The sequence below is a fragment of the Melanerpes formicivorus genome, unplaced genomic scaffold (assembly GCF_026170545.1).
Source record: "Melanerpes formicivorus ecotype bairdi unplaced genomic scaffold, bMelFor1.0.p_v2 SCAF_4, whole genome shotgun sequence".
Lineage (NCBI taxonomy): Eukaryota > Metazoa > Chordata > Aves > Piciformes > Picidae > Melanerpes > Melanerpes formicivorus.
In genome coordinates this window covers 14,832,437-14,858,618 of record NW_027142356.1, presented here as the reverse complement: position 1 = coordinate 14,858,618, position 26,182 = coordinate 14,832,437, and the positions used below count along the sequence as shown (strand labels likewise).

Genomic DNA, 26,182 nt, shown 5'->3' with positions numbered 1-26,182 from the left:
CACCAAACTCTGTATATTTCTCCACTCTTCTGCTTGAAAATCTGCAACTAATTGTTAAAGGCATAGCCTAAAATTGCCACAGCTTGACTTGAAAAAGTAACAACCTCATGTTCTTCTCCTATGTATATAAGAATATGAAAAATAAATCAAGGCCACTGGAATTCTTGCTAAACTGAATTTCTTATTCCTTAGGGTTTTTAAATGACAAATGCCAAGAAAGTAGAAATAAAAGATGAAATTCAACTTCAACTACTTTCAAGAGGCAGAGCTCACTGCTTTTTATACTTTACACATCAGCAAACAAAATAACTTAGCTACAAACAGAATCAGAGCTGAAATGCAGTTTGGCATCTGCCTGAAAAGTATGCAAAGGGTGAAAACAAGAAACTTCCTGTTCATCTAACATATGGACCTTGCTTTCATGCAGGGCTCTAAAATCACCACTTCTAAGCAATAAAAGCCCCTGACATTTACAATTATTTTAGTAATGCTCCATATAAGGAAAACATGATCAAAAACTTCTCTTCAGAAGATTTTTCTCTATCCTATTACAAAACAACAGCAACAAAAAAAAAAAAAACCAACAAACAAAACAACCCAACAACAACAGAAGTCGCCAGTAACAGGTATTGCCTGAAAAACTGGCACACTTTGAAGTTACTATTGCTTTTACTTCACAGACCACCACCTGTCATTGTAAATGGATCAGGAATTCACACTAAGAGCTCTGAACCAGCAGGTATGTTTACCCAAACTGATTCCAACTGTCAAGGGAAAAAAAGAAAAAATGAAAACACAGGTGAGATTGTTAAATATAGAAACATCTAAAAATGTTTGCTGCCTGACTCAGCAGCTTACATAACAATAACTAGTCACAAAATCCTGTGACTGCCATGTTCCATGGACATTTCAGTGATGCTCCTTTGCCATGCACGTAATGGAATTTATGTGGAGATGTAAACACAACTGCCCAAGTGAGAACATCTGTACTTCAGTGTTTAATGTATGTATCAGTTGTATATTAAACTCAACTGCATCACTGATTCCTCAGATGGCGACTACAGATAATAGCACTGAAATCTTACACCTATTCCATTTCAGCAAGGATGAACAGAGTTATTAATGAGTTACAACAGTCATGTGGTAACTAAACCCAAACAACAATTGGTAGTAGAAGAATTTGCAAGTTAAAAAGCAATCAGCACCGCTGTTGGTTTTACCCTATGGAAAGATAATAGATTCACTTCAGTTTACACAGTATTTGTAGATTCCATCTGAAAGACCAACCTTGAATTCTCTGAAAATCTGACTTATTCTTGACTGAGGTAGTTAGAAATGAAAGGATGTATTTCAGTGGTAACCTACAAATGGTGCACTGAGAGGGAAATTTTCTTCAGCAAATGCATACAAAACCTTGTCAGGTTTCATACAGATTGCTTTATTAAAGAACAAATCAGTGCCATGCAAAGACAAGGCATAGTTCACTTTTTCAGCCAGACCACTGAGCCAAGATTATTTTTTTTGGTCTACATTAGATGAAGTGATAATTTGGTAAGAAATTCTAGAAACAGGAAAAAAACTGGAAGCTAATGAGCTTAAAACTCAGTTGGACCTATTGGCCCACAACTTCAACAGACAGGATGTATTCAATTGTATCACTAATTTGGATATTTGTATTCTGTGTAGGGCTTTTCTGGGGTTTTTGTAGTAAAAGTTGGATAGAAAAAACTTAAATGCAAGAATTCTTGAAATAAGAAACAGTAAGATTGAGTTATTTGTGACCCCAATAGAAACCATCACAGAGGTTTGGTTTACTTTTGGCAAGGGCTTGTACTTGTAAAAATCTTTCTTAAAAGGGATCATCTTTCTGCTAAGCATAAAGAGAAGAGCACTTACTATTAACGACCTTTAAAGAGATATTTCTAAGCCAAAATATTAAGCACATAGAGACAGAATTCTCAATTATGAAAACAAACATTTGGGTGGTACATTTAGTAATATTCTATTACACTGCAAAATTTGTTAATTTGCTAAATTATTATCAAAATTATTTACAAAAACTCATTTATGGTAACTAATTCAGCATTACAAAGCCACCTCTGTTATTGTGTTATGTGTATTAGTACGTATTCCTTATGGAAACAAGTAATTTCACTCTCACAGATGAGCTGGCTATGCAGTAAGATAGAACTGTAACAGTGACTTTCAGTACACTGTTAAGAAAGCACTCACGATCTCTCAGCATGGGCACTCATAACCTCCAGGGGTGTACAATAGCTAGCACTGAGTGGCATAAATACCCTAGAAAGATGTTCTCAGCCTCTTTCAAAAATTAATCCTTGTGGATTGACCTGGAGCAGTTTGAGACATAACTACTTGGCTGTCAGTACTGAACCTTTTATATTCACAATCCACAATACTAGCTTCAAAGTAACAATCATTGGGACTGTGTTAATCTATTTGCGTTTGACTGCCTGAGTTACCTGAAGATACAGCAGTTGCTGAAGAGGCTTTGTAGGTGGGTCAGGCTAAAAACTTAACTCTTACTGAATATATCTGTAACAGTTTCCTTTGACAGCTTGTTGTGGCACACAGTGAGTGTGCTATGAGATGCTCTAAAGATCAAATGACAGAAATGAATCCTCCAAACTTCTCAAAGTTCAACACCAGGCCATGAAAAATGTGTATTCTAGTTTGAATGGCAATATTCACAGTATAACTAAGGTTGGAAAGGACCTCGAGGATCATTGAGTCCAACCTATCAACACAGACCCCATGACTAGACCATGGCACCAAGTGCCATGTCCAATCTCCTCTTGAACGCATCCAGGGATGGTGACTCCACCACCTCCCTGGGCAGCCTGTTCCAATGACGAATGACTCGCTTGGTGAAGAACTTTCTCCTCACCTCGAGTCTAAACCTCCCCTGGCGCAGCTTGAGACTGTCTCCCCCCCCCCCACCTTGCTCTGGTGCTGGTTGCCTGGGAGAAGTGACCAACCCTTCCTGGCTACAACCACCTTTCAGGTAGTTGTAGAGGGCAATGAGGTCACCCCTGAGCCTCCTCTTCTCCAGGCTAAACAATCCCAGCTCCCTCAGCCTTTCCTCATAGGGCTTATGCTCAAGGTCTCTCACCAGCCTTGTTGCTCTTCTCTGGACACATTCAAGTGTTTTGATGTCCTTCTTAAACTGAGGGGCCCAGAACTGGACACAGGACTAAAAGGTGCGGCCTTGGCCTCTTGGCCACCTGGGCACACTGCTGGCTCATATTCAGGCAGCTGTCGATCAGCACCCCCAGGTCCCTCTCTGTTTGGGAGCTCTCCAGCCACTCTTGACCCCAGCCTGTAGCTCTGCATGGGATTGCTGTAGCCAAAGTCAGCACTTGGACTTGTTAAATGCCATCCCATTGGATTCTGCCCATCTGTCCAGTCGGTCGAGGTCCCTCTGCAGAGCCTTTCTACCTTCTAACTGACTAACATCTGCCCCTAACTTGGTGTCATCTGCAAACTTGCTGATGACTGACTTGACCCCCTCATCCAGATCATCAATGAAGATGTTGAAGAGGATGGGGCCCAGCACTGATCCCTGGGGGACACCGCTGGTGACTGGCCGCCAGCCGGATGTGGCACCGTTCACCACCACTCTCTGGGCTCGGCCCTCCAGCCAGTTCCTAACCCAGCACAGAGTGTAGTGGTCCAAGTCCACAAGCTGACAGCTTAGCCAGCAGTCTGCTGTGGGGGACGGTGTCAAAGGCCTTGCTGAAGTCCAGGTAGACCACATCCACAGGCCTCCCCACATCCACCAGACGGGTCACCTGATCGTAGAAGGAGATCAGGTTGGAGAGGCAGGACCTGCCCTTCCTAAATCCATGTCGGCTGGACCTGAGCCCTTGGCCATCCTTCAGGTGTGCAGTTATTGCTGCCAGGATAATCTGCTCCATCACTTTCCCAGGCATTCTATAGCACAGTCCAGAAGCATCTAAACAATCTTACATATAAATGATAAAGCTGCTTTTATTGCACAAAAATTTATTCCAGTAGACAAAGAAAAATTAAAAACGTTTATGACAAGTCATGCTAATTTTTCTTGATCTTCCAACTTTTCCTAGCTGAAGTTTAGCAAAGAGTTCAATCATTTGATCAGCAAACAGTTCTAATACCTACACAACAATCCTCAAGGTGCTGAAGTTCTATTACAAATGAACCTTGTTATCTCTTGACACAGAAAAAAGAATATGACAAAACCAGATTTGTTAAATGTATGTAACTGTCATGTTCCAGGTAGTGAACAGCTCCTTTGCAGGGGTAAACGTGTTGCAGGAAAGGGCAAGTGAACACTGTATCAGTGACAAGGAAATCACTGTGATTAAGATTCATAACTTTTACTACAGAATAAGGTGATGAGGCGATTTCCACCTGTCTTCACATCCAGTTAGAGTCAACACGATACTCTGTGAAGGCCTGTACTACCAGGCATAGTTGGGTCCCCTATCTAGTCAAATGCATTCTTGGCTTTTGTGAAACAAGTTAGAAACATCCACAAGGAGATGCTTCTTAGCTCTTAATTAAAGCTTTGAAATCATCTCCATTACTCTTCAACCCCCTTTTCCTTAATGTTAGCATTTATGTGCAATTTTCTTTCAAGAGAGAAGAAAAACCTGGACCAAATCTTAGACAGTTCTTCAAAGTAAGTCTCAGGTGCAGAGGCAAAGTCCTTCCTGCTCACTCTCCTTTATTCAAGATTTCTGTCAAATATGCTTTGAAATGTTTATTATTCAATGTTTACTATTCATCACTTTCAACTACTTAGTTATTAAGAAAACAGACTGATTAGAAAATGATTAGTCACTTGGTCTCTTTGCATGCGTATGATCAACTTTCCACTTTGAGCTCCCTTTGAAAGTTTTTTTCCTCAGTGACCAAAGCTCTGCTTTCCCCAGAAAGAAGATAAAGCTTGGCGTTACATGGAAGTAAATATATGACAGCTAACTTTTAGTGATATTTAGAACCATGGTTTTATTGTTAGCTTTGCAAAAGTTTAAGTTGAGTTGGGATGCAAGGAAAATTACTCTTAAATTCATGACTTGTGAACTTATCAGTACAGCCATTTCACTGAGATGTAGATTTTTGAAGTGATGAATTGTCTATGCTGTTAAAGTATAATAAAATATAACTATAATTTTGCAACTATGTTCACTAACCTGAAACTACACTGTTTAAGATCTGGATTATAATACCAATTTGCAGTCATTTAAAAATCAGTTACCAAGATAATTAGATTAGGATCTTACAGATGAAGTGTACTTTCACTTCACAAAGCCATACTACAGTAGAAGATATTAAAAATGGTGCACCATTAACCTTGCTCACATGATTATGCAATAGTGAAAATGAACAATCATTTGAGAAAAAGTAACATGTAGGAAACCTCAGCACTTTTCTCCTCTAAGTTTAGATGTTAACAGGACAAAATAAATTAAATGCAATCTACTACTTGCTCAGTTGGCTGACTTAGCAAAGGGCTAGAAACCATGAAGTGAAACTGAGTGAATCCTGGAATTTTATTACATGCGGCCCCTAGGAAACAAAAGAAAAAAGAATATAATTTGCAATGTTTAATATTAGTGTCTTTGTCATTGTACTTTATCAACTAAAGACCCAGTAACTAATACTACTACAATGACACAATTATTCTTTTACAATCTATTCAACCCAAGACATCTTGAAAGTATTTAAGTAAAAATACAGTGCTACTGACTGTGCAATTAATGCCAATTTGAAACAGTCATGTAAGTTAGGAAAATATCTCTCTTCCAATCCTGATTACCTTAATGAGTTCCTCCAACACTAATCTCATAAACACAGAATTATGGGAAATAAGAGATCAAAGAACAGCAATAAGCAGGCTAACTAAATAAGCCATGATGATTAGCAAATTGTATTTCCTACTGATCTAAGAGTTTGCTAATGAGATGCTTGGTGCAATGACTGATCTTGGACTGCTTTGAAGCTGTGTGTAAGAGTCACATTCTCCCTGCCTTATGCCATATCTAGGGGAGGCATAAGCATTCTTTTTTTAAAGCCTTCAAATTAATCATACACAGTCCAGGAAAACACATGAAGGTTGTAAATAATTTTTTTTTTATGTTTATGAAGACTTGCATAAACTTTGGGAAAGTCTAAGACCTCAAAATATAGAGGAAAAACTGAAATATCTCAAGTCCCCACTAGGAAACAGTTGACCTGATAAAAAGAATTTGATACTATGAATGGCCAGTATTGCTGCAGTGCTCAAAGAGTAATTAAAAACTTCTGCTTCAAAATCCACCTTTGGTTTTGTACTCCTTTGACAAAATACATACCATAACTTCCAGTTGTATTGGCACATATAACAGCACCAAAGAACTTTGGAGCATACTTCTGGATTCTGGAAATAACTTTCTGACAGGCGACTGTTGGGTCTATTCCCATCCTCATATACTCCACAGCTTGGTAACTAAAAGAAACCAACCCCACACAGTTAGCCATACTCAGGTTATATATTCTAAAACACCATTGAGACACCTTGATTTCATTGAATAATAGAAACACATGAGAAATAACCTTTAGCCATACTTCATATTGCTAATTATTACTTAAGTTCTACATGGAAAGTAGTTAGAAAGTGGACTAAAAGGGACTACAAGATGTCATCTATGACACCTATGACTCTAAGGCAGGATCAAGCCTGAGATGAGCCTATGATCATCTGCAGTAGAAGAGACTACGCAACAGAGCAGCTAAAAAAGGAAGCAGTTAGAAGAGTTAGTGACTTTTCAAAACCTATTCATTTATTTCAAAACACTATTTCATTAATATGAAGGTGCACTGATTTTGGCTGGGAAAGAATGAATTTTCTTCATATTAGCTAGTATAGGGCTGTGTTTTGGATTTGTGCTGGAAACACTGCTGATAACTGAGGGATGTCTTAGATACCTCTGAGAAGTGCTTAGAGTCAAGGCCTTTTCTGCACCTTATAGGACCTCATCCACAAGTAGGCTGGTGGTGCATAAGAAGTTAGGAGTGGTTACAACCAAGACAACTGGTTCCATACCATGACATGTCCTCAGCATATGAAGGTGAGGGGGAAAAAGGAAAGGGGAGGTGTTCAAAGTTACTGTTTGTCTTCCCAGGGAATGTGAAGGACCCCTGCTTTTCCTTAGAATGCCTGAACAGCTGCCTGATGATGGAAAGCAGTGAATGAACTCCTTGTTTTGTTTTGCTTGCATGCATGGCTTTTGCTTTACTTAGCATACTGTCTTTATCTCAACCCAGGAGTTTTCTCACTTTTAGTCTTCTGATTCTCTCCTCCACCTCACTAGGGGAGGGGGTGTGCGTGTGTGTGTGAGAAAGAGCAGCTGGGTGGGTCTTGGTTGCTGGCTAGGGTTAAACCGTGACAGAAAGTAAAATGTTTTGATCAATACTTTGAGCCACTTTCAAATTTTCTGCCAGCCAATTTAAAAAAAAAAAATCTTACTCTAAATGAAAGACTAATGAAAGTCAACTTCCTTTGTATCTACAGTATCATTAAATGAATGACTTCATGGCCATTGCTTGAGATGAATCAGTTGCATTTTCAAAATGTACTCCAAGGCAAAAGAACACAGCACTTTTGTTGTTGTTTGCTTTCAGAACTCAAAGATTAAAAGATAATGTGCAACATAAATGATAAGCAAACAATACTAGATTTTGTTTTGATTAAAGATACATATAACAAGACCAACTTGTTACGCTGACTGTTCTACAGACAGCATTAACTATAGATGTTATCAAAGTACCACAGACGTTTCCTTGCATTTTGAGACTCCCTATTATGTTTGATTTATTCTAACAACCAAGTTCAAGTTATCTGAAGAGAACTATCTGAATATAAAGCTGCATTTCACTGGGGTCTCTTTGCTTATCAAAAATTCAGTAAGATGTATCTCAAAGGTGGACAGAAAGTATTAGCAATTTGATCCTTTATTTGGCACTTTCTTTACTTCTACTAGGTCAATTCTATTACTTGTTTTCATGTGGGAATATCTAAATAACATGGAAAGATCTGCATGTACAGGGAAACTGTGATTAATCATCTAGTACAAGTTGTTTACTAAAATCCATTTGTGCCAACACAAAATGTTTTAAGCATTACAGCCAAATCCTTCAGGCTGTTAAGCAGTAATGTAAGCTTTTATTGATTACCTTTGCAGTGGAGCTCAACTCACTATTACTGTTGGTATCTCATACCTCAGGATAATTCATGAAGTTGTCAATTGCCTCTTATTTCAAGACTGGCTCAGAACAGCTTGAAACTCATTGAGGACATCTGTAAATACACACCAGCCAGTAGGCCAGTGTTTCAGTAAAAGCACCTGAGCAGTATGAAGGCCACTGCTACATATTCCTTCAAGCATCATTGCCTCTTATGTGCAGCACAGACCCATAATTTGTTCCTGCTGAGACTAACCCACAAGAATGACTGTCAAGACTCAGTAATGAGAATAGCTGTATTTTACCCAGGTTATGCAACCACAACAAAAACACTAAAACATCACTTCCAGTTTCAAATCAGATGCAATTACACAGGACTGTTACACTGACAGCCCCCCTGCCTCCTGAGCAACTTAAGGCTCGCCTCTCATCCTTCTCGTAACACTTCCCATGCAAAACACTTTGAAGAACAAAGCTAATTAGTTCTGTTAATGAGTATATTCTCAGCCTGTATACTTTTTATCTGCTACATGTTTGCTCACAGCTTGACAATATTAAATACCTTGATGCCAGGTATTATCCCTTAAATCACTTGACACAGATCATAAGGGTGACTTGATTCTGCTACTGTTCTTTCCCTTTCCATTCCTTCCCTTATTCCCCCTTCAGCAGGCAGTCTTTTTAAATGGTTCCTTTACTTGCTGAGTTCACATTTTGCTAAAGAAAGCTAGCAAAGTCTGCTACAGGGACAAACCTGGGTAAGAAGCGCATCATGATGTCACCATCCCCAGTGGCTGCAGCTCCTCCTGCTGTACTATCTGCATATGATCCTGCTCCAGCTATTGGAGAATCTCCTACACGGCTGTAATGACCAACAGAGACATGGGGTTGGGGAAAAAAAGAAAAAACCCAAAACAACAAACCCCCCAAACTACAGAAAACTGCAACTTACTAATGCCAGTGGGACTGCATTAACGTAATAGCTCTTGGCCTGATATTGACAAGTTCTTAGGACTTGAGCTCACTTTTACATTTGTCAGTCTGTGTTTATCACTAACTTACTTGGATTAGTGATAAACCCACAGGGGAACAGTACAGGTAAGAGGTCACTCCACTGCAGTTAGAAGTCTTGTCCTAAAATTCATGATAAAAGTGATCTGTCACAACTTGACTGACCTAAGGCTTAATCCAGCTCCAATGTGCAACTGTTTGTATTACACTGTCTATAGCCAGGCCAGTAAGGTTTAGTCAGTGGTGCAACCATAAGCAGCTAGGGACATTACTATGTTCAGTAACTTTTATCTATATCTGTAAGTTGTCTGACATGGTTGACAGACAAGATTTCAAACTGGGTTAAGGAAAAAAATAATCTCAAAGACAAAATACAGGCCTGGGGCTCTGATCCAATGAACACTGATTTGGAGACCCTGCACCTCACCAGAACATGCCTCCAGTGCCTTGCTTTACTAGTTGCCTCATAACTGCACCAGTTATTTATGTTTCTGTATGGTGAGTTAAGCTACCTGAAAAACAAGCATTCCCTCAAACACACACAATCATCTTGCAAAGAAATCAGTCTCTTCGGTATTAGGGTTTATGGCAGTGCCCAGAAATAAACAATATGAAACATGTAGCCATAAGATACACTTAATCTAGGAAATGAGATAGGGGGAAAAAAATGCTTTTTTGTAAAACCAGAGATACTCACCCTGGAATTTTGTGGATTGCACCATTAGTAGATGTCCCAGAAGCAACAGTTCCATTCCCACCAATTACAACCATACCTAGATTTTTCAATAGGGATGAAACACATTGAGAAACACTAACAAATATGTTAAATGGGCACTATGGTTATCAAACAGAACCAGGATACCCAGACTATCCAAATTACTGCTACCCTGAAAACACAGAGAATTTGTGCTCTTAAAGAAGACAAGTTCCTTGTAAAACACGTTTGAAAACTTCTTGACAAAAGGTCAAAATGCAATCTAAAACACGGAGTGCCACACTGTTCAGACCTGTATGCTATTGCTACCCTAGCAGCCACTGTTAACACCTATGTTAACCTGCAGACAACAAGTACCATCAGAACAACAAAGTCTTGAACTTATAAATGGTGCCTGAAAGAAGTTAAAAGTAAGAAGGATGAGCTTAAATTTGGCAGAAGGTGAAATATTGCCTACCAAAGTAACAAGAATTACATGAGAGGCAATTGAATGCATGGATGAGCTAATTTTGTCCTAATAAGGAAGCCACTGCCTCATTAGAGAAGCTTGGAATAGGATTTGGGATCAGTTTTTTCTCCATAAAGCAAGAGTTCACCTCTTTAAGAGAGAGCAGGAATTGCCCTCAGAAAGAGACTGGAAGCAAAGAAGGAAGATTCATGTTTGAAATAATTTAATGCTTGGTATTGCAAACAGCATCAGGGAAAAAGTTCTGAATTACTAAACCAAGAAAAATCCAGACTAAATCTAAAAGTCTAAATTTCAAGACTCAAAAGGTAAAAAGCTTTGAAAGACATGACTCTGTAACTGCTTCAGTCCTTTGTCTGATCTGCTCATTAATTGGCTTTATAGGTTTGGTAATTAATAGTCCTCCATCAGCAAGTTCTTACACATCGTTGGGGACTACTACTGCTAGCTTGTTTTAAGTAGTTCCTGTGGAAATTTATTTAGGAAAAAGACAGAATAATGAAAGTAAGCTTTAATCTATAAGTTGAAGGACTGTTTGACAAACATTGCTTTTGCTTGGTAACAGGACTGTTTACGCAGGTTTTCCACCCCTGCAAAGCTTTTTAAGTTGCTCTGACAGTTACAGGGAAAAGTTGACCTAAGTTAACCATAATCAAGATAAAAATTATTACTTTCAACCTTGACCACTTTTCTAAGCACCCATAGCTGCTTAAGCAATTATACCAAGATAGTATCTGAGAGAAAAGCAGCAAGGCAATTAACATATATCTGAGGGTAAAAAAAGTGAATCAAGCAGCTATGCATACAGTGCCCTGGAAAAAAATCCCAAACCCAAATCCTACTTTTAGGCACTATATTCTACACATAAGTAACACAATCTTGAAACCACCATAAATGAAATACTTTTCTTTAAACTCAATGAGGGAATGACAGGAGAACACATCAAAAGTTACCAAAAGTTGTTACCAATGGTATCATGATTACAAGTATTTCTTTGTAAGATGGTCTGTTCTTTGCAAGTTACTTCCTCAGGTCGTTTGTAAGGTCCACAGGATTTTGAAGAGTCTGGAACCACATTCTGTAATTATTTTGTCATGTGAGTGAACAATATATTATGCTTTATTACTGATAAACTTAGAAATTCTAAAATCTTTATCTGTAATTTACTACACATACATCAGAGGCCCAACACTTAAATTGCACAACTGTACTGAAATCCCTTAATTTGTTTTGCTTAAAGAATAAAGACTGACTTCTGCTATTATATGGTAAAAGAATTTTCCCTACTAGAAAATTATATTGTTCAGCTGAGTAGTTAAAAAAAAAATTAAATTCTCATTCTTGAGCAAAATGAAGAAAATAGTCAATCTTGTTTTACCAATGTCAAGATATCACGTTACATCATAGACAAGATATGTTTCCAACTGAAAACCAGAATATGTATTTAATTAAAATAGTTCATTAATGCAGCATTTCATATCCTGTAACAATGAAGACCGGCTATAAACGTAAAAATCTGCAACACCAACCCCTCCAGAAAACAACCTGATCACAACAGGCACAGCTGCACTACTGTGATCTGTTAACAGCTCTTCATAAAGTCACTCTATTTAAGGACCATAATTGCTACTCTGAGATTTTCTTTCAAAAATGTAGTGTATGTATTTTTAATGCATATATACATTGTTTAATCTGAGAAGTTCTGCCCCTATTTAGAGTTAAAAAACATAATAATTCCTCCTACCAAAATCCAGCAACATTAACCCCAGCAGGATATAACAAATAGGAGATAGATACATACTCCTCCCAAGTCTACCAAATGCTTGGTAATTGCAAGTTTTATAAATGCAGAACTTTTGTATTTCCTTCACACAAACTTCAACATAAGCTGAGAGGAAGCTGCAATGCTGCATTACTGATGCTCTAAACTCCTGCTTCATTACCATCACTGCACTTTACCTTCCAGTAGTTTGGCTGACAGCTTTCATTAAGCCACTTTGAATACATCGAAAGAGATTTTTGGGTAGTTAAATCTTCATATGGAAATCCCATTCTTACAGCAAACAGGGAGGCTTTAAAAGCAAAAACAACCCCAAAAGTATTAATTTATTCACATTTTGGTATATTTTCTGGTAAGACATACATGTAATGTTATCTAGAAATCAAGGGATTCTACATTCTCTATGGAGAAACATTTCTACAGAGAGACAGATTTGCCATTCTAGTGATATACAAATACAGTAACAAACTCTCACTGTCAATTCACTAACTATGCTAACACATGTAAATTTTACTACAGAAACTAATTCAACTCTATTACTGGACACAAATAATCTGGAACAAGAGTGGGCTCTTTATGCCACAGAGATACTTCAAAAAGTGATACAAATAAAAGCCTATTTTCCTTGAAAAGCTAGTCTTTGAAATGTAAGCTAGCCTGAAGATCAACTGTTCTTTCACCTTCTAGTTCCCTACTCATGACCAACTACGCAAATCTGTGAATCTTTTTCTCTCTTTTCAGACCTTCTATCACCATCCTCATCTTCCTCTATTATCTATTTTATTCCATCAAAAAACTGCTGTTGAACTTATTTCTCTATCATTCTGTACACCTTAATTGTTTCAAGAATCTTTTATTGTTTCTTTTTCAAAGTGCTTGTCCCTTAATGCTCATATGTCAATTTTTACACTTATCTCCATACTTCTTTCTGAACAGGTGCATGTATTTTAAAAGCCTTAACTATGAGACATGCAACCCCCCACTGACTACTCATATGCCTCTCTGGACTGCACACCTCTTCAAACTGGTATTATTCATATTTTAAAAGCTCAGCTATTCCTTGAGTTTACTATTGCACTTCTGTTGTGCCCTAGTGTAATTTTTCATATTCAAGTTCTCATTGAAACACAGAAACATAACTGTAGTGTCTGTTAATGCTGTCATTCATTAGAAAACATTACTCAATGGTTTTAAACAACATATTTACATCTATTATCTTCTACAGTGTCTTGTAACAAGTATTTTTTTATATCAGTGATACTAGCAAAGCCTTGGAATTAATACTGCAGTTAAATTAGTGGAAACAAAAAAATTCTATTTTCTTGTGCCAATAAACTCATAAACCCTAATTTATATATGTGTAATAAGAGAGAGTGTAAACGGTTCCAAACCATTTGATGAGATTCTCTCATTAGGGAATCCCTCCACCTGTATTACCAAGAGGGTAAGTTTTTCAGGAAGAGTTCTAGAAGAGGATACAACTTGGACACAGTTAAAAGAATAATTACCTGACTCTCCCACTAATAACGTATGCTTAGTGTATTCAATGACTTTTCGTGCTACACCAATTGCATTTTTTATGTGCCTCAGATCTGCAACTGCCCCCACCTCCATAGTGTTGCTAGAAACAAGAAATATGTAAAACTTATTAAAAACACAAGAATAATTGTATATTTATCAAACTAGATAAATCTATTCTCATCCAAGTTAGAAAGCTTGCTCCTTTAACATATTACTTTAATTGTTCTGTGCCATAGATGGACAGCATCACAGTAATTAGGCAAAACCTCAGAGTTTTCTTTCACAGGAAGGTGATGTAGCTCAAGCAACAATAATTCTATCAACAGTAACATTTTCAGTAAAGTAACAATTTTGCTACTTAAACTCATAAAAGAAACCAAACACAATTACTTTTTAATCAGTGCAGCTTTAAACAGTAAATGAAGTATAGAAGGCAATTGCTCTAGAAGTGAAATATTTACAGAATGACTCTAAAAAGCTTACGATGCTACAAACCATGTGTTTTGCAATGACTATATCTAGAGCTGGATTACTGCATTGAGTGCACAGGTTCAGTAACAAACACTCTTAGTTACTCTCCAACCAATCAGATAAACATTTTTCATAGTTTCACAAGGCACCACATAAATTGTCCCATAGCAAACTATGAATCAACAAGACCTCTGTTACAACCCTTACACTGAAGTGTGCTAAAAATTACAGGTATTCTTTTTTTATCATGTAGTTTCTTACCCATCCATAATCATTGCATCCAGTGTTGTTTCTCCACTTTCATCTGGGCTTCCTCCATATCCCACACTCCCATCACATTGGTCAATTTCACACTGACCACAGCCTCTCTCAACTGCATCCAGCTCTGAACCTCCCAACTGTAATACTCTCCAAGCTGCAATCAACAGAAATAATTAAATGTCACCAAACAGTCTCCATTAATGCTTTAGAGAGTATTCTAAAGAAGGATGTGGTGAAGATGCACTACATAAGTGGGTAAGAAAAATAAACTGAAAGTGAAATAAAGTCAAAATAGATTCAGAAGAATGTAAATCATTAGTTTTTTAAAATACTGTTTTTCTTGCACATCTGATTAGTGTTTCTGAATGAGAAATTAAGCTCTTTTCTGACTGGGAAAGTATTATTTACTAATAATCTTCACAACTTGTGTGTAATAAAGAACTCCCATACTCAGATCCAACCATTACTTTATTGTTTATTTAAAGTCTTTTGGGTTGTGGGAGAGAGGTAAGCAAAACTTTTATCATGAGGAAGGGTGCAAAGTTATAACAAGCAGCCCTCAATGTTTCATGAGAATACCTGTTCATCTGAAAAAAGAAATGTATAATTATCTAAAAGACTGAAACCTATATTCAGTAACTATGTAACAAAGTGAAAACTTTATACAAGAAATTACTCTCCACCTTTTCCTGTCTGACCCTTAGTCTTCCACTCCTTAGGATGTAGCTCCTGGTGCAGCTTTGTCAGACATTAGACATGCCAAACGACAGGACTTAAATAAACGAGGCCTGAAGGCTTTACACCTATTACATTTCACTGCTTCCTCCTTCTTGTAGTGGCTCTGGCGTTCCATCACCTGCCAGAGCCTGCCGAGGGAAGGCAGCACAAGCACACAGATCAGCTCTTTATGGTAGAACTATTACACTGTCTCAGCTATCTCAAACCTCACCTTCACAAATTGTGTGCTCAACTGCATGAAACCACCTGCAACAAGGGAAAGTAAGGCCCGTTCCCCGTGTTTAAAATTGTGCAATTTGCTTTACAGGCTTCCAGGAAACATCAGGGCTCAGTGACAAAGTCCCATCAACGCAAACACAAGCCCAGGGCCTTGGGACTTGCCCATACGAAGGCACCCTGGCAGCCCGACGCGCGGCCCGGTGCCATGCTCCCCGGCAGGCCTTTTCCAAGCGCGCAGCAGCACTTCGCGGTCTCCCTGCCGGTCGAGGGGGTCGCTCTGGCCCGCGAGGTTCCCTTTAAAGGAAGCAGAGTCAAAGCCCACTTCTCCTTGCCACACATAAGCGCGGCCACGGAGAACAGACTTATTTTGCTTCAAAGACAACACCCTGAGCCCCCCGCAAGCCCCTCAGCAAGAGGGCGCAGCAGCAGGAGCACCAAGCGACACTGCCCTGTACCACCCGGCCCGGCCGCCCGCCGGGGCACCTGTCTCTGTGGCCTTCCTAAACGCCCAGGTGTTGATGACTATGGGCAGGGCGGCAGTCGAGGCGGCGCCTGCCAGCTGCAACACGACGAGCAAGACAGACGCGACCATCATCCACCGCCAGCCCCCTCCGCTTCTCGCCGCCGCCATCACTACCCGGCCCGGCCCCCACAGCGCCACCACGAACCAAACCACAGCAGGGGCGCAGGCGCACACGGCTCGGCCTCGAGCGGGTGATACAGCAGCGGGAAGCTGGGACCCGTGGCAGATGGTGGCCGTGTCTGCCCCAGGCGAGGGGGGCGATATATTTCGGCCTCCGCGGTGACCTCCCTGCAGAGGTCTTTGAGAAGTGATTTTGTAGCAAGGAAGCGGTCTACTCTCTGAGGAGACCTCCCCTGGAGTACTGTGTCCCGCTCTGGTGTTCACAGCGCCTGTCGGAGTGGGTTCAGAGGACGGCTGCAGGAATGATCCTAGGGGTGGAACCCTTCTATAAAAGAGGATTGGGAGGCATGGGGTTGTTCACCCAGAACAGAGGAGGCTCTGGAGAGACCATATTGTGTTTTTCAGTACTTAAAAAGGGCGTATAAGGAAAAGACAGACTGATAACTTTATCAAGGCTTGTTGTGATAGTACAAGGGATAATAGTTACAAACTAAAAGAGGGTAGATTTGAGCTACGAATAAGGAAGAAACGTTTTACACTGATAGTGGTGAGACACAAAAACAGGTTGCCCGGAGATATGGTAGATGCCCCATCTCTGGAAACATTCAGGGTTGAGTTGGACAGGCCTGGGCTACCTGATGTATTTAAAAGATGCCTCTGCTCCCTGCAGGGGGGTTGGACTAGATGATCTTTAAAGGTCCCTTCCAACCTAAACCATTCTATAATTCTGTACTAAATTGCCCCCAGCAAAGACCAAGGCCCAGAGAAGATTAAGATACAACTTATATATTGGGCATCTGGATGTCTGTCAAAGCCTGTGTAGGTCACAATCTGCCAATTACAGCTCTGGTGCTGGAATGTCAGAAATGAGTTGCAGCAGTAGGGAGAAGGCTGTTCAGTAGGTCCCAGTCAGAGATCCATAGCCAGGCCACCCATATGGTAACAGGGCTATGGGGTGAGGAAACAGGGAAAACATATTCAAATACAGTTGCCACGTATGAGATTGACATACATCATCTTTACATGTCACTTTGGTAACACATATTTTTTTGTCTAAAGCGGTGTAATGGCATGAGACATTTCTGCAAGCAGTGCATTTTGGGATCTGCAACCATGAATAGCTTACAGAAGAATTTCTAAAAAGTCTTGCTTTATAGAAAACATAAAACTTTAAATCAAGTAATTTCTTTATTCTGCCCCTTTCATTCAAGCTTTACATTATAAACCGTTGCCAATAGTTTAAAGCCATTTGATACGTTGCCATAGTAGTATGACTACTTTCAGATCCATAGGCTTATCTGCCGCCAGCATAAATCAGCAGTTTGTGTTCAGGCCTGATTGCATTCAAGCAGTTACTGATCACCAACCAGCTATTATTTCTGAGCAACATGAAAAAGGTGGCTTCTGCTTCTACCAGAGGATGTGGATATAGACATATATATATATATATATACACACACACATGCACACACATATTTAAACTTTTCAGCTCATTCTCATTACTCTTTTTCAATATGTGATGGCCAAATTCAATTACACACTACCATCAATGTCACTGGTCTTGCATTTGTAAGAGGAGATACTTGTTCCTCATGTGTGACAAGCTCAAACTTGTAGGTGTGCATGAATTGTAACTATACCCAAGCTGGCTTAAAAAGCCTGAAGCAATATATTTTTATTATAGCAAAACAATCCACAGACTATGGAATTAATTGGTTATTACAAAAGAAATGTATTATCCTTTATTACTGAAATTGTGAAACAATAAAATACAATATTAGGTGTGACTTTAATAATAGCATGACCTTGGTTTCATCCAGTTCCCAAATGCAAAACTACAAACCTGTACTCAGGTAAATGCTGTTACTTTATTTTTTTCTGATATAACTGTTCTTATTTCTGTCACATGTTTCTGTATAAAGCTGTTAGGGAAGAGAAAAGGGCCAAAATACTGGTCCAGATTAACATAAACTGAAAAAAAAAAAAAAAGGGGGGGGGGGGGGGATATTTTTAGGAAAGTAATTTAGTAATAAGTTAAAAGGAAAATATAGTCAAACATGTTCCTAAAAATGATACATTAATGACATTTTTGGAATACTGTTTTCTTTTAGCTGGATGAAATGGACTATTATGAAAGACAAACACTTTGATATGGGCATCATTCATATAAAAGTATTGACTGTGGTGGTTGCATCTGCAGGCTGAGCCTGCACAGCTGTGGAGAGAATATTTTGTACAAGTTGAAACAGCATAAAGTGTTTTGAGGCCCATGTGAAAACTCAGTTGATTTGATTTCTGTAATATGCTTTCTAACTTGCATTTAAAGGTGAAGAACTTTTGCAAAAAATATATGCAATAATGAATCCATGTTTTACTGTATACAGTGTTGTTTAATGTAATATATTTTTATGCAAAGTGTGAAAAGGTCACAAAACAAAACCTGCTCTCAGATACACTGTGTAAAATCAACAGCAAGGTCAATAGAACTCTGACTTTACATGCTGAAAGCTGGGAAGAATTGGAGTAGTATCTGCCCAAGACAAGACTTTGAATTTAAAACTTGTTTTGTATTCTTATAAAAATTGATAGTTACCTTATATCAATTCTTACATCAGCAGCAAAAATACACCTAAATGTCTTTATACCCTGATACTGTTATTATAGAGACCCATAGTGAAGATACGTGATGATACCTGTAGGTAGACTTGGTTCTCTTCAGCTAAAAGGCAACTAAATGTTTCCATGAACATGTTTATATTTTTCTTCAATTGCATAATATTAAAAGAATATTCTAGAGAAAGACTTCTATGGACAAGGGATTATTAAGAGCATCTACAATAGACAACACTGTGTCTGAATGGCACTGAGTAATTAATGAAAAACACAGGAGGAAATTCACCTCTTTCACTGAGTGTCTGTTCTGACAGTGACCAAATCATGACCTCAATTATAACTGTGTGACCTTATCTAGCACCATCTGTTAAAAAATGCATGCCTAGCTCATTCTAACTGTCTCAATTTTCTGTAAGTGTGCTTTGAATTCTAATTAATTACTGTAGTTATATCAGTAATTTGTTTACATTTTAATCTTGATTTTACTTACTCTGTCTAATATTAACATACACAAATGCATGAAAAGCCAATCTGAGAAAAATTTTTCCTAATAAAATAAAAAAATCTTTGGTTAGCATTTGCTGTGGAAACTTACTTAAGTGTTTTTTTCAATACTTAGCATTTTGAATCCATCACCCTTCCAAACAAAATATGTTTTAAAATGACCCTTAGTTGTGGTTTTCTGTTTTCAGTAGATTTATAGAAACCCTGTACTCTCAGTTTGAGATATTTTTTTGTTCTCTTTTGATTCTTTTCATGACTATGTACAATACATACATTCTCTCATTCACTGAATGACACTGGAAAGGATGAAAATATTTATTTATAGTGAATATCTCCATCATCTATCCATTAAATCTTCTAGGAAAGACCCTTATGCCCTTTCTCATGCTTGAGAAGTGCTATCTATAAACATTTTCAAAGCTACTTAGCTATCTTCCACTTCCACTGAATCCTCCATAATACTCAGCATCAATGTGATGTTTGCCAAAACGTATGTTTAAATCATGATTATCCAAACCTCGGCTTCTCATACTGTTTGTATGTGTTCCTCAACAAGCTTTTCCCATTTGTTATGTGTTCTCTTGTACTGTAATGTCTTCCAAATATGAGTTATTTCAAATTTGCACAGCCTATAGCACCAGTTCATCCCATCTTATCACTTTGGTCCTTGACAATATGTTAACGAACATTAATATCTATAATGGGAAAACATGCAAATACTAATTATAATAATCATGCAGCCATCAATAACTAATCAATAAGAAATAGTTGTTTCCATTGCTAAATTTTCTTTTGTTACTAGATTTTTAAAATCAGATTGCTAAGTTACAGTAGCTTGCTTCCTTACTTTATAATCCTAAAATAATTAGTACATCACAGAATAATATGCTCTTACAGTATTTTGGCCTATTATAGCATTCTGTCTCAAAACAAGTTTTCTGTAGTGTATTTCCTATTTATAATTGCTATACTGGTCCACTGCAGTAATAAAGTTGTCACATGGAACATGTAACACACCACTTTACATTGTTGGAACTGCCTTATTTATTACAACTCCTTGTAACTTTATGATGTCTTCATAAATGTGATCTATGGCAGTCATAAAGTTGTTGGATAAATACAGCGAGTTACTGATTGCTTCCCCCACATCTGAAAATCATCCTGACATTGTTAAATGAGCATACTTAAAAGTTTTCAGTGTTGAAAGACAGGTAACCAGGAACTTGTATTATACAAATATTATTTTAGAAATATGGCAACTTACACGTAATTTAATGAAATTTTGTCCAAAAGGCCTATCCCATCAAGTATTATGTAAGATGAAGCTACTTACAGACCTCTAGAGAAAATAAATTTTATAATTTATTTATAAATATTTTCTAACAGTTGTTAATTTCAATAATCCTTGAATTGGAAAAATGATCATGGCTAAATAATGTACCACCTAGGAACTACTTTAATCAGTAAATCCTTTCTGGTAACAAAGATAGTTGATGTTATCTGAGCTATGACTGAAACTGTGCCATCACTTTTCTCTAGCTCACTTTCTAGAATTGTGTATTATGTTTTATTCACTGTTCTTGTCAAGCTTTGCTCTGATCAAACACACCTTCTAATATTGTTTAATTGCCTATCAGATGTATGACATGTATTTACACAAAAAAAGTACAGGATCAGAGACTGTGTTATTTTCTAATTCCAAAAATGCCACACTGTTAAAAAAGAAACTTTGCTAAAAATTGCTCCATCAACATACGCTAGCAATGAACCATTCTATTAGGTGCTTTCGTTAGCAAAGGATTCACTTCCTTTAAACAATGGGGAGTTTCAGTTCAGTTTATGATGTTATCACCTCAGCAGCTTTGGTTTTCTTTCATGTTGTGTAGTCATTCAAGGTTATCACTCCATTTTTTATATAGTTTCCCTGTAGCGATGTGTGTTCTGCTATGCTGTCCTGTGGTCTGTGACACACCTATTTCTATATAAGTGTGTAAAAAGGCTAGGTTCATTCTGCAATTTGATATGTAATCTGGAATAATAATCAGGTATTAAATAGATCAGATAATGTGTAATGAGTAAATCTGTAGATTTAAAGGTTTGTTTGTGTGCTTTTCTGCAGTTTATTTTTTGTTCATTAAAAGATATTTCAACAGAAGTGTCATTTTTTACTTTTATCTACTCCTAGAACTGTACAAGTTAGTTATAAGCAAAGCCTCTGCCTGTGTTTTAAGAACTTACATTCATTAATTTTGCACATATTTGGCTTTGAAGTAGCAAATACAGATTCCTGCTAGTCTACAGACAGTATGAAATTATGATTTGATCTACAGTCTATAAGAACTAGCCGATGAAAGCACATGTTATTTCAGTGTCTCACTCATAAAACCAGATTTCAGTCAAGGAGAAAAACAGATTACAAATCAGGCCAGGAAATAAACATAATACCCACAAACTGAAAAATGTATCTAAAAGATATAATAAAATTAGTTTGAAAAATTAGCTTGAGATTTGGAACTTTCTCTTCAGTCAACATTGTAAGATACATGTTGGACTTTCAAGCAGAATTTTAATTTTTTTTAACTTGTGAAACGTAAAAACACCATCTAGTTCCTGACGCTGTATATATCTAACTGCATTATGATTATTTTATGCTAACAAGAATGTACGCAGCTGAGGAAGTATGCTGCTGAAAATGAGCCTTGATCAGCAAAGGACTTAGTAATTAGGTACGCATCCAAGTCAGCTGCATCGGTCTCTATTTTACCCTCTGTTTTAGAGGGTAAAGACTGTAAATATGTACAGGCATGAAAGCAAATAAACTCTGAAAGCAAAAAAATGATTTATTATAAGTTTCCACTTAATTGCGTGCCTGTATCCATTTAAAGTGAAGGATATAATTGCAAAGAACTTATTCCATTTCCAACTGCTAGTGAAGCATAATTTACATTTTACTGCACCAATAATATGAAATCCTAGTTAGAAACTCAGTAATACTAGGAAAAAAAAAAATCTGGGGTGCCATATATACCATTAATATGTTAATAATTTACATTTGTTTCATGTTTCTTAGAAATTGTATTTTTTAATGGATATATTCTACATAGACACACTCACAAAATATGGCAACAGCTAAAGCATTAAATTAATCTATTTCTCTAATGACTTGCAGTCAATCCCTGTCATGCAATTTATTTTTTTCATCTTTTGCTTAGGAACTGTATGGTTCCTGCTGGGAAAAAAAAAAAAAAAAAAAAAAAAGAGGAAAAAAAAAAAGAAAATAAAAGAGAAAAATAAAATAAAAGAAAAGAAATCACAGTATCACAGTATAACTTAGGTTGGAAAGGACCTCGGGGATCATCGAGTCCAACCTATCAACACAGACCCCATGACTAGACCATGGCACCAAGTGCCACGTCCAATCTCCTCTTGAATGCCTCCAGGGAAGGCAACTCAACCACCTCCCTGGGCAACCCGTTCCAATGACGAATGACTCGCTTGGTGAAGAACTTCCTCTTCACCTCGAGTCTAAACCTCCCCTGGCGCAGCTTGAGACTGTGTCCCCCCTCCTTGTTCTGGTGCTGGTTGCCTGGGAGAAGAGACCAAGCCTTTCCTGGCTACAACCACCTTTCAGGTAGTTGTAGAGGGCAATGAGGTCACCCCTGAGCCTCCTCTTCTCCAGGCTAAACAATCCCAGCTCCCTCAGCCTCTCCTCATAGGCCTTGTGTTCAATAGAAAAGAAAATAAAAGAAAAAAGAAAAAAATAAAAGAAAAAAAAAAGAAAAAAAAAAAGAAAAGAGAAAAGGGAAAAAAAGGAAAAAGAAAAGAAAAAAAAAAAAAGAAAGAAAAAAGAAAAGAAAAGATAAGAAAAGACAAAGAAAAATGACAAACTGGTCCTTAATCACAATATCACAGTATCACAGTAACACTTAGATTGGAAAGGACCTCGAGGATCATCGAGTCAAACCTATCAACACAGACCCCATGACTAGACCATGGCACCAAGTGCCACGTCCAATCTGCCCTTAAACGCCTCCAGGGTGGATGACTCAACCACCTCCCTGGGCAACCCGTTCCAATGACGAATTACTCGCTCCTTTCAAGTCATTACCTGGGCTGTTTGGTGAAGAGTGGTGGTTAGGAAGATGTCATCTGAAACAGCTCTATTGACAGTAAGGGTGATTGAGTATATTCAAATTTTTCACTACTACCTTATACCTTCATAATATCTGATCAGCGCATTTTCATCTTGTATACTTGTTTGGCATTGCTCTCCCATGTAAGTCCTTAACTGCCTGGAGCATGTCATAAAAGCTTATATGGTGGTTGTCAAGATATCGCTTGGAATTTGTCAGCCCAGGAGCCCTACCACAGATCTTTTATCCACCCATTCTTTCTTGGAAACTACAGCAAATCTTCTGGTAGGCCAGCTTGTTGGTAGCAGAGTCCTAGTAAATCAGTATAGTCTGATCAGGGCTTCATCTTTGTCTAAGCAGAATTTGGACTGTCTCATTGTTCTGAACAGTTCAAATTTAATGTTACCTAGACCAGGATGGTTTGATGACAAGCATGACAGACCATACCACCTAAAGTTTCCCTACTTCCTTTGGTCGCAGCATACATTTTACATGGTAAATCATACATCCATCAAAGTGGATGTATTGCAAATACACTTGTAATTATGTGCATTCATAGATTCATAGAACGGTTTGGGTTGGAAGGGACCTTAAAGATCATTTAGTACCAACTGCACCCACCATGGGTTGGGACACCTTCTGCTAGACCAGATTGTTCAAGGCCTGGCCTCATCCATCTCCAGGGACCCACGACCTCCCTGGGCAACGGGTTCCAGTATCACACCACCCTCACTGTAAAGAATATCTTCCTAGTATCCAGTCTAAATCTACACTCCTCAAGACGAAGTCCATTCTCTTTTGTTTAGGCAGAGAAATATATACACATGCACAAGCATGCATACAGGCACAAGGATTAGGATACTCAGCGAACATCTGTTTACACATCACATAACTATCACAACGGAGCCAGAGATGTGAATTTTAAGGACAGCTGGATCATAAAAATGCTGCTGTATAATCCATTTTATTGTAGTTGATTTTCCATTTTTTTTCACTAGGTGGCAATGTAGCCTGTAATTTGTTCTACTCAGAAATAGGGGCACTAGATAAACGCTTTACAGTGGATTGAGATAAAGAAATGTTGATTGATTCCGTCCTACTTTTGATTTTAGACTGATAAGAATTCTTACTGTATTTACATCTTAAGTAGAAAATGCATGATGTTGTGGTATATTGCAAGGCCAGCAAGAGTCATGAGAGATATCTAGAGGTAGCTCAGGAGAGCCAACAGAGCCCATCACCTCCAGTACTTATGCCTGAAGGGTCAGGAATGGAGTGTGTTGTAAAAAAGCAGCATATGCAGCTCAGTCACCTCAGTGGGAAGAACTAATTTCAGGCATTGAAAGAAGCCTAATTACAACCAGACTTGGGCTACAGTTAGTAGGAGCGCCATCCTCCCATTGGAGATGGTGAGAGCTGGCAGTTCTCTCCTGGAGACCTGAAGCAGAGCTAAGTCTGCACTGCAGGACTAGAAGAAGACACTGCAAAAGTGGAGACCATTGACAGGATCAGCTGCAATTCCCCTTTTAAGATATGCTGTGCATGAAACGGTTAAGCTTCTTGTATGATTTTATCGCTTCAATATTAAATCTGCTTTTTGCAGACATAAAATATGAGATGTTAAAATAGAGATGTTATATTACATAGAGTCAAGATGTTATTTTCCTTGTTTGCCAAATAAATGAATAAAATGCTTTATAACAAGCAAATTATTATTTTTTTTTTTAATGGAAAGAATATAAATTTCTCAAAGCTACTCCTGATCTGTCTTAAATGTTGTTGCTTTATTGTTATTGCTATTGTGTTTTTTTATTTTTGGTTCTTGTTGTTGCCCCTCTCCCCCCCCAGTCCCTTGTTTTTAATTAGAATGTTAATATGCCTGCTGGTAAGGTTACTGTCTTTTTTCAGCTTCTTTTGCATTCCTTCTGTACATGAATGAATTGGAGGTGCTAAGCTGTAGTGACTGTGACCCTGGATCTACAACAAGATGTATAATTTTTTTACTTATTTTAAAGCCTATGCCACAACACCATCTATTATTATTGTATTGTGATTTTTGCAATATTTATTGTTGCTCTTAAAAGCTCACTTCGTGAACCATGTCATGAAGAAGGAATCTCAGCTTTCAGCGAGACAAAAATATAAATTTTAGTCATCGTAATAGGAAATGGAAGTGAAAATACGATTTGAATACATCAAAAGGCTTTTAAAGACAGTAGGTAGAAGAAAAAGATAAACTTATTTAAAATCATTATGATGTTTAAGAAAAAAATGCTGTTTTGGGTTGGGGGTGATTGCTGAATAATGGGTATTCAGGAGACAGACAAAAGAGCTTTTAGGCAGAGGGAAAACATTAAAAATACTAGCAGGCAAGATTACACTGTGCATTGTTCATTTCAATGAAGCTGACTTTCCAAGCTGCTGATAAGAAAACAGCTGCTTGCTAGTAATGATAGAATTAGTGCCCTGTGCAATCTGTGTTAACATAAGATACACCCCTAAGAACAGCTAGCACTCCTAGGATATAGCAGAAATTATATTTACATTATGCATCCTGGGGAATGAAACCAGTCAGAGACTACTGTCAAGATTCTCTGGGCTTTTGAGCATTGATAACAGGAATTCTTGATGAAGTGTGTAACTGGTAATAACAAACAACAACTACTGCTTGGTTTTTTTATATATTTGAATCCATATTTATTGAGCTGAGCAGAGCTGTTGTTATGTTTTGCCAGCCTTATGACTTTGCAGAAGAGATGAAGTAGAATGGAAAAAAAAAAAAGCTGACTTAAGTCAAAGATACAAAATATAAAGGGAAGCTACAAATTAACAGTTCTCATTTTATGTTAACTGGTTCTGTCAGGCAAAAATATAGCTG

The 26,182-nt window shown here is 37.9% G+C and overlaps 1 protein-coding gene across 2 annotated transcripts; it reads right to left on the bottom strand.

Moving 5' to 3' along the window:
- Positions 1 to 3,993: 3,993 nt before the first annotated feature.
- AGA (aspartylglucosaminidase) lies at positions 3,994 to 16,050 on the bottom strand. 2 transcript variants are annotated; one of them, XM_068137033.1, is made up of 9 exons: positions 15,895 to 16,050; positions 14,455 to 14,608; positions 13,710 to 13,822; positions 12,381 to 12,493; positions 11,388 to 11,499; positions 9,938 to 10,013; positions 8,984 to 9,091; positions 6,360 to 6,493; positions 3,994 to 5,574 (listed from the first exon to the last, which is right to left on the bottom strand). In XM_068137033.1, exons 1-9 carry the CDS (start codon positions 16,040 to 16,042, stop codon positions 5,474 to 5,476), a joined length of 1,059 nt encoding a protein of 352 aa, XP_067993134.1. In that variant the 5' UTR covers positions 16,043 to 16,050; the 3' UTR covers positions 3,994 to 5,473. The 2 variants fall into 2 exon arrangements, with proteins under 2 accessions (XP_067993134.1, XP_067993135.1); XM_068137034.1 differs by having other exon boundaries at positions 11,406 to 11,499.
- Between the last annotated feature and the right edge of the window lie 10,132 nt (positions 16,051 to 26,182).